This window comes from Juglans microcarpa x Juglans regia, chromosome 6D (genome assembly GCF_004785595.1).
Source record: "Juglans microcarpa x Juglans regia isolate MS1-56 chromosome 6D, Jm3101_v1.0, whole genome shotgun sequence".
Classification (NCBI taxonomy): Eukaryota; Viridiplantae; Streptophyta; class Magnoliopsida; order Fagales; family Juglandaceae; genus Juglans; species Juglans microcarpa x Juglans regia.
This window is the reverse complement of record NC_054604.1, coordinates 29,894,481-29,903,914: the sequence shown is the minus strand read 5'-3', so window position 1 is coordinate 29,903,914 and position 9,434 is coordinate 29,894,481. Positions and strand designations below refer to the sequence as shown.

The 9,434-nt window shown below is 31.5% G+C and overlaps 1 protein-coding gene across 2 annotated transcripts; it reads right to left on the bottom strand.

Annotated features, from left to right (window-relative positions):
- On the bottom strand, positions 1-5,061 carry LOC121235783. Of its 2 annotated transcripts, XM_041132193.1 has the most exons (4): positions 4,456-5,061; positions 943-1,323; positions 620-852; positions 1-374 (listed from the first exon to the last, which is right to left on the bottom strand). In XM_041132193.1, the coding sequence occupies exons 1-3, from the start codon at positions 4,928-4,930 to the stop codon at positions 638-640; spliced, it is 1,071 nt and encodes a 356-aa protein (XP_040988127.1). In that variant the 5' UTR covers positions 4,931-5,061; the 3' UTR covers positions 1-374; positions 620-637. The 2 variants fall into 2 exon arrangements, with proteins under 2 accessions (XP_040988127.1, XP_040988126.1); XM_041132192.1 differs by having other exon boundaries at positions 620-1,323.
- Between the last annotated feature and the right edge of the window lie 4,373 nt (positions 5,062-9,434).

Sequence of the window (9,434 nt, the reverse complement as noted above, 5' to 3'; positions counted from 1 at the left end):
TAAAAACAAGATCCACATCAACATTAATTAATTATGCATCAAGAAACAAGAAGGGTGTCTTTTGTTCTCGCTGAATCTGCTGTTATCAGGATATGTTGCAAATGTCTTTACATTTGATAATCCAGCAACAAATGGATTCAGAACCACAAAATACAAAATATCACCATCTCGTATCATCTACTTCTGCACATTCATATGATGATAGGAAGAAATGTTCCTCTTCTGGTAAGTCTCAAATAATTGCTTACAGTGATCAATAGCTAGTCCTTTACAGTCAGAATTATTTTTCTGGTCCTGTTCTCCAACTCTAACCGATTTCTTTGGGTTCCCTTGAGGATCGCCATCCACAAAAAAACTCCACAAAAGTAGTTCCCCTGCAGCCAAATGCATGGCAGACTTCATGATCATAAACTAAATTACAGCAGTAGATTGCTCAACTTAACGTTCAAAAATCTTCTTTTTTCCATGCATGATTTTGACTGACTCAAATCTTCTTAATCTAGTCTTGTTCAAAGATGCATCTTGCAAAAGCTGTTTATAACCGTGTAATCCACCAATAAAAAAATTCAAAAAAAAAAAAAAAACCATGTAATCCAAACAGCAAAATTTCTAGTCATACCTGAGTGCATCAAATTTGTTAAACCCTCCATTTTCTTTTTAATTTTGCAATTCTCGAACTAATAAACTCATCGTCACTATCAGATGAACTGGAACTGCTGTCACTATCCCCCTCCAAAACAAGTTCATGCATAAGATTTCTTGAAGCATGAACAGTCTTCATTTTCTCCTCACATTGTCTTGATGAACTAGTAAGTTTATCAACATTTTTACAACCAGAAGAGACTGCAGTAGCTGAGCAACAATTCACAGGACAATCATCAATATCACGAATCGATTCTTCTTCTTCCTTCATATCTCGTGTACTAGTTCGAAATATATTACCTCCCACTTTGTGAATACCACCATTCATGTTCTCAATTACATCCTGCCTTGATGAGCTAATAAGTTTATTAACATTTTGACTACCAGAAAAAGCTGTTGAATCCGAGCAATGATTGGCACGAGAACCATCAGTATCACGAATCAATTCTTGTTGCCGCTTCATCTTTCGTTTACTAGTTGGACATATATCATCATCTCCTTCATGATCACCACCATTTAAGTTCTCACTTACACATGAAGTTTGTTTTCTTTTAAGCATTCTGGAGATCACCTTGTCTATGAGGTCTTTGTTTTCTTCTCTGCACAAAATTCCTCCTGGAGCGTGATCATCATCACTATCAAAGATGTCAACAATGGCTCTTGATGCAGATGTTGGACGAGCTGGCATGTGAGAAATGAGTACAGTATTACCGAGATATGAGTCAATGTCAATTAAATTGTACAGCACAAGTTTGGAAGCTACCAATTTTCTTAAATCTAGGTTTTTAAAATACATGAGAACAGTACATGCATCGGGAAAACCTAATTCAGTACTCACAAGCCATGGCTTAAAATTAAAACAACAAATTTTTTATAAATCAATGGTTTCTGAAGCGTATTAAGGTGTATTATAAAACCATGGATCTTTTTTTATAAGCACCAAGTGTCCAGAAAAAGTTTTAATAAATTCTGAGGGTGCACAGGCCCTTGACAAGGAATTTTCTGCAAATGCACCTCAGGTAATTCAAGGGAAAATTCCCCTAGTCTAATTACCCCAAGAGTGTGAATGTGGAGCTCCAAACTATGACCTCCACTTTATATGGCTCGCCCCAAGACCATTATGCCACCCCTTGGGGTTAATTGATCTTAGAGAAAAATAAAACTACTCAATCTCATGAGTTTTGTTAAAACAAAATGGAAATGACATAGACACTGCATCTCCTACTTGTGGAAATATTAAAGATTAGGAAACTTATAAGATAAGTTTATTTTTCCATTAACTTGATGTACCTAGAAGTTCTGGTTAGCAAGCACCAGAACAACTTCTACATGGACAACAAACACGTACCGTAGATTTATTAATTTTAGGTTGTGTTAGTATTTCTAACGCACAACCTAAAGCTAGAAAATCTTAGGGCTGGTTTAGATGTTGAAATGAGATGAGAAATCTCATCTTATCTCAACGTCCAAACATCACTCAAATACAAATACTTTTCAATTTCAAATTTTCAACTTTTTCATCTAATCATTACCTAATTATTACAACTTTCCAAAACTTCCAAACAAAACATAAAAAATAATTCAACTTTTTCAAATCCCAAAATAAAAATTATATTAAAAAATTATATTCTAACAATATTTTAACTTTATAATATTTTTATTTAATTTTTTCTCTCTCATTTCCCATAATCCCATAAAACATCTTAGCTCGAATCATTTCACTACTAATTCACAAACCTTTCATTACTATTTACAGATTTTTCATCTCATCTCAGCATACAAATAAGGTCTTAATTTAGGGCAATCATGGTAACTGGCGTGACATGCTATGGCACAGAAAATACAAGGTTAAACAATAGTGAATGTAACAACTAAGGTCAACTATGGATGGGAAACAATTTGATAAGCTTGAAAACTACAGCAATTGATTTATCACAAGTTTGATCTCAATGAATCATTTTGAAAAAAAGTACTCTACCCTTTACAAATTGATAACTCCACTGATTTTTTCCTCCGATTAACGATATAGCGGGTTCAACAGCGGATTGGATTCTGAATAAAGTTAATGGGTTTCTACAAACCCTGGGACTTTCATATGGAGAGCAGGGAGAATATGAAGACCAATTTAAAGCTCTACTCACTGAAATAAAAGCAAGCCACACACTTGAAACCAAATCTAAGTTTAAGAAAAGCAGAGAGTTAAATAATCTTTCTTGGGCAATCAACTACGATACTACGAGAGCTAGCTCAAGTCGAGGGAAGGCTAAAGGGAGGGCTTTGTGAAGACGTTCTCGTAGTGGGATGTAGGGGATGGGGTGGGGGAGGTGTATCGATAGTTTTCCAATTTGGGCTTGGTGTATTTTGGGTAGGTTTTCATGGGCTTTCGGGTCATTAGGGGCTTTCTTGTATGGGCTAGGTGTTTTTCTTGTATACGTACAGTGTACTTGGTTACTCCTATTGATATATATATATATATATATAATATTATTACTTATCAAAAAAACAAACTCCACTGATTTTTTTTTTTTTTTTTTTATAAGTAATTGACAACTCCACTTATTAGGAAAAACACAAAGAAAAAAAAATGATAACTCCACCACAGCAACACCCATCCTTACTAAGGTAGAGAACCCTCATAATAAAAGGGCATTTTTCACACCATCAGACCATATGGACAATGCTAGGGGAGCAACTGGGAAAGGGAAGCAAATCAATTGACATCAATGACTTTTTTTTTATTGGTAAACAAGAGTTTTATTGATGATAGTGCATACATAGCCCAAGTACACGGGACATATACAAGAGTGACACCTAAGCATGGGTGTCCAGTGATGCACGAAAATCATGGATGTTCAATCCATTGAAATCAATTACAAAAGACCAATGGAGAAAGGTATTAAAATCTATTACAAATTGACGACCCATTACCTACTAACAACACCAGCCAGTGACAACTGAAATCATCTATAGTGCTTCTGCACATGAAAACAAACGTGAGATGGAGCTAGAGATCCCACATCACCCTAATGCATACTGCCATACAAAAATTCATACTGCCATAAAGTCCTACATCAATTTACCAAAAACCTTCACCCACAGAAAAGCTAATTTCTACTACTTTGGCTCAGTCAATTCCCACGGCTCATTTCTATTAATCAGCTTTCTAAATCCCATTGCTACTCTTTTCCTCACTAAGCTGCAAAAAGCACAGCTTCAAAGTAAATCTTACCACATTATCCATGTATTATCCTTTTTTCTGGAGAACATTTCAATTATCAATCTATAATACAAGGCATTTCGGGAATTCTGCATATGATGCTAATCATATGGTCATTCTTTTCGTTACTACATTTGTTTAGGCTAAAAGGGTAGGACCAATACTTGTACAGGTAGAGGTGTAAACAGCCATCAAGAGATTCTCAACCAAGAAAATTCACTGTATGATGATAATTAGAAATTATTTAACACGACTGTTTACATTTTTAAATTTCTTTTTTCATTTATGCTTTCTTATGGCCTGGGCTATGCCTTCCTTTATATCAGTAAAATATCTTATTACTTGTCAAAAAAAAAAATTTATGCTTTCTTATGGAATATATGACATGTTATAAGCACGTCAGAAACCGCCTTATCTCCGTGTTGGTACAGTCTATGAAACATTTGAGCATAGCACCAATTGTTTTGCGCAATTATAAGTTTAATCCCAAACAAACATAAAAGCAAACCTATACATGAAAATTCGGAGAGGGTCACTTAAGGAGCAAGGGATATGTGCACCTGTGAAGATATATTAACTCTCTAATACGGAAATACCTGCACACTGCAAATCCCCATCTGTTTTAGTGGGCGAACGCAAATTAAGGCCTGCACTGGCTGCTACACTCGTATTTTCGTCGAAATCAAACCCATTATCCTGAATGCTCACGTCGACAGTATTAGTCCCATTTTCAACTCTCCCCTTTTCACAACACTTCTCCTCCTTTACCGACGCGTTATCGCCACATTTCTTTGAAACCTGAGGCCCCATATCCATCAGCATTGCAGTATCTTCCTCCAATTTAGAAACTCTAATCCCTAACTCTTCAAACCTCCTCTTCCAAAGCTCAACCTCGCACTTTTGCTTATTGAGCTCCCTCTTCAAGTTTACTTCTCTGGATACCAGAATCTCTTCGACTCGGTCGAAATCCTTCGTCCGGTAAGCGGTTCTTAATCTAGAAATCAATTCCGAAATGTTTCGATCGTTGGCGCTATCTTCGTTGTCGCTGTCTAAAACACACACAACTGCCATTTCTTTCACCCAGACACGTGAACCAGAACCAAAATCACAGAAACAATCCAGAGATTTTCAGCTTATCCTTTTCGTCTGAGAAAAATGGGGCCTTTTGGTTTCCTTGGGTCAGTTTTAGAGGCTGATGATGGAGCTGAAAGCTTTATTGAGTTGATGGGACGCCACCATCGATTCATATACTAGAACGGCGCCCTATTCAGTGGTCAGTTTTACAAAAGCAGTATCATAATTGATTAAAAAAATGTATGAAATTAAATAATTTCAATAAGAGGATCTTTTGTGCGCAAGATAAGATTGCGTTGAAGATAAAAACATTGTTGAAACGGATTATAGAGATTTTAAAATTTAAATGAAATAAAATTTTGTTGAATTTCGAATTAATTTTCCAACTTCACCTTGTCTCTATCCAATCTATATATATAAAAAAACAATATTATCATTTTACTTGAAAAAAGGTTGTTCTCAAACTTCAATCATAATTTTAATTTTTTTCTTGTTTTGTTTTAACGGAAATTTTACAAAAAAACCTTATACCACACATATTCACTTAATCAACATATAATTTGTAATTTCTTTCATTTTATGTAAATACACACATATTTAAACATTAAGGCTACATTTGGGTAGTGAGAATATCTGAGAAGTGTTGAGAATGTTTGTGAATAGTAGTAAAAAATTAATGAAAAAGTAATAATAAAATAATGAATAGTAGTTAAAAAGTAATGAATAGTAAAAGAAGTATGTGAAAAGTAATAATAAAATAAAGAATGGTAATGAGAGTACTTGAGGTACTTTTGGTACCCAAACGTAGCCTAAGGCTTGGTTTGGATAGTGAAAATACCTTAGAAGTGTTGAGAATATTTGTAAATAATAGTAAAAAAGTAATGAAAAAGTAATAATAAAATATTAAAAAGTAAGTGAAAAGTAATGAATAGTAGAAAATAGGTAAAAAATAATAATAAAATAAAAAATAGTAGTAAGAGTACCTCAAGTACTCTCACTTGCCAAACACACCCTAAGTTAAAAGGATAAAAATGACAAATTAAATATTAGTTAAGTGAAGGTATTTAGTGTAAAATTTCTATGTAGAACTTTTCTTTGTGCTAACTTCATAAAAAAAACTTAAAACACTTAACTCGACACTAATTTTACAATTTGAAAACAAGTTTCAGTATAAGAATTTTCAAACACAATATAAAAATTAAGAAAAATTTAATTCAACAGCCTTATACCACATATTTACTTTTAGTTATATTTTTTTATTCAACAAGTATGTAGTGTAGAGTTACTGAGTAGAAGAATTCAAAAATTAGAATTTTACAACTAATCATCTTCACACACTATATTTATTTTTATTTTTATTTTTAGTTTTATTGTTCCTAAATTAATTGAATTTTTCTACTCATCATCCATACAACACACATTTGGTAAGAGAGAAAAATTAAAAATTAAAAAATTATGTGTGATATATAGTATGAAGATGATGAGTAAAATTTTTTTAAAAATTAATAATCTTCCAACACTGAAATTTAATCTAATAATTTTGCTTAGAAGTACGATAAAAGGTATGGAATGATAATTATATACTACTTTACGATAATGAAATTTAAGATAAAAAAATAAAATAAAAAGAGTCTATTGGCCGGGAAAATTTGAAATTTTCCGTCAATCTACTTTCATCTCTACTAATTTATTCTAATTAGAGGGAATACAAATTTGAAATTTTGAGGAAAATTCAGGAATTATTCTCTCTTTTCATTTCCATCATCTCTTATGAATTATTTCAAACCATTATTTGCTCTTTCCATTCTCTTAGGTTATTGTAAAAAATTCTTTATGGTAACTTTTTGATCAAGTAAATATGCAGCTACTATTTTTTAGAGATCTTGTATGAGACTGAGCAATCTAGGGCTATTTTTGAGCTCATGATTACCCAACCAGCTCTGGATATGCCAGAATTAAATGTTGTGGAAAGTACATGCTTAGGCATTCCTTATTTTAGTCAAGCTAAAATACAGTTGAAGTGTTTATTCTTATTTACTGTTCTCGTTACTCCTTGTCTTTTTAATCTGCATTTATGTTAAATTGAATTGAATTCAATTGCAATGGTAAAATATTGTTAAAATATTATTTTTTAATATTATTATTATTTTAAAATTTATAAAAATTAAACTATTTATTATATTTTGTGTTAAAATTTAAAAAAATTATAATAATAAGTTAAAATGAATTGAAATAAATTGATGATTCAAACATATCTGCAAACCATTACTTATCTTTATGAGCATTAAGAGTTACGTGATGTCTGTTGTTATGTGTTTTTTTTATTTCTTCCAATGTCTTCCGTCAAATTCCTATTACATGTTACTTATCAAAAAAGTTCTATTAACAATTAAAAAGGAAAAACAAAAGTACATTGTTTCTCGATTGGTCTCGTTTAGTTATGCAGTTTAGATAAGATGAGATATTTTATTGAAAGTTAAATAAAATATTATTAGAATATAATTTGTTAATATTATTTTTATTTTAAAATTTAAAAAAAATTTGAATTGTTTATTATATTTTGTGTAAAAATTTATAAAAATTATAATAACAATATGAGTTGAGATTAGAGTGTATTTAGATGTTGAAGTGAGTTAAATTGAGTTGAGTTGAGTTGATAAAATATTATTAGAATATTATTTATTATTATTATTATTGTTTTGAGATTTAAAAAAGTTGAATTGCTTTTTATATTTTATGTTGAAATTTAAAAAAATTATAATAATAAGTTGAGATGAGTTAAGAGTAATTATAGATTCAAACGAGGCCGTAAATCCAAACCGAGCACTTTCGTTCTATATAGATGGTTTAGTGCAGGCTAAGCTTCCAAAGAAGCTCAAAAAGAGCAGGCCAATTGCAACTGAGGCCGGTCCTGCTGAGTATGTATAACTAATTTACTAGCCTTTCTTTCGTTAGATTCTGATGTTATGGTGTCATAAAATTGAATTGATTGGCACCGTGAAAACTAATAACTCTTAAGTACTTGTTTGGATATAAAAATAATATAATCTCATCATTATAATTTTTTTAAATTTTCACATAATATATAATAAAAAATTCAACTTTTAAAAATTTCAAAATAATATTAAAAAATAAAATTATTTTATTATTTTATTAAACTCATTTAAAACCATCTCATCTAAAATCATATATTTTTTCCTGCTTGGCAACATTTGAGGTCATGGTTTAATTACTAAATTTTGGACTAATGGGCTAAAGCATTATGCTTGAACTTGGATTACCGTTGTATTTTAATATTTATGGAAGTGGAGGATCAAGATTTTTAGTAGGGTGTGACAAGCCCACAATTATCCTCAGGAATAGATATTTGAAGTTTTATTATTTAAAAATTATTTATTCAACAAGTATAGCATTTTAAGGTCCTTTTTATAGTACTTGGTCCATATAAATTTTCAATATGCCGATAGTGGTTGTAGTTTTGAAATTGTTATTACTTTATTCAATTGTAAGAAGCTTTTCTTTGTTTGCTTGTGGTACCGCAGTGGAAGAAGCTGAAGCTCTCTTCGGATGAAGATTGCTTTTAGATGTTAAGCTGAGTTCAGTTAAGTTAAGTTGAGTTAAGTTCTTTATGAATAATAGTGAGTTAAGTAGTAAAAAGAATTATGTAGGGTCATCTAAATTAAGTTTAAAATGTGTTTAGATGTTAAGATAAGTTTAGTACTTTTTATGAGAAATTGAAAAAAATTATGAATCTCACGTATAAAGATGTTTTAAATTGAAAAAAGTTATGAATGCTACATATAAGAAAGTTTTGAGTTAGAATAAGCTTAATAATTTAAAAATTAGATATTTAAATATTAAATTTAATTTAAAATTATACTGAATTTAATTTAACTCAGTTGAAGTTGATTACCAAACGCAGGATTTGAGAGTAGTCAAATTTTCATCTGTGGACCACATGATCATTGAAGAGGTAGGTGCCTAGATTACTTCTAAATCGTATGTTCTTTTGTTCTTTTGACTCAGAAAGTGACTTTAATTGTAGTCAAATGCAAAGCCGGCCCGCAGGGGGGGACAATGAGTAATTAATGTCGAGATAGTATAGATTTTACTGCACGGTCTTAATAAACTGATGAATCAGCTGCAAATTTAAAGATGTACGCATGGTACGACACCGTCAATTCAAATTGCAGGACTTTAAAATTAAAATTTTCATTTTTTTAATAATTTTCCATTGTACTTGTAAACTATGCCTATTTTTAAAGAGTCATACTATGTATCATAGTTTTAGTCTTACACCATATTGTCTTGACGTAGCAATATTATTGTTCTTGTTCGGTAATCATTAATTAGCAGCGGGGCTCCACAGCGCTCACTCCAGTCCGCCCCATCCGGCAAGACATTGGAGGGGGCGGGGGGCGGTATGGCCCCAGCGAGGCCACACCCCGCACCTAATTTTTTTTATACAAATATACGTTTGTATATAAATATTTATTATTTT

What these genes read in the sequence shown, in the direction of transcription:
- LOC121235783 (XM_041132192.1), bottom strand. Translation starts at nt 4,930, where the DNA reads ATGGCAGTTGTGTGTGTTTTAGACAGCGACAACGAAGATAGCGCCAAC. An exon ending in TGGGGATTTGCAGTGTGCAG is followed by an intron (nt 1,324 to 4,455) that starts GTATTTCCGTAT and finishes CTCACATGCCAG; the next exon opens with CTCGTCCAACATCTGCATCA.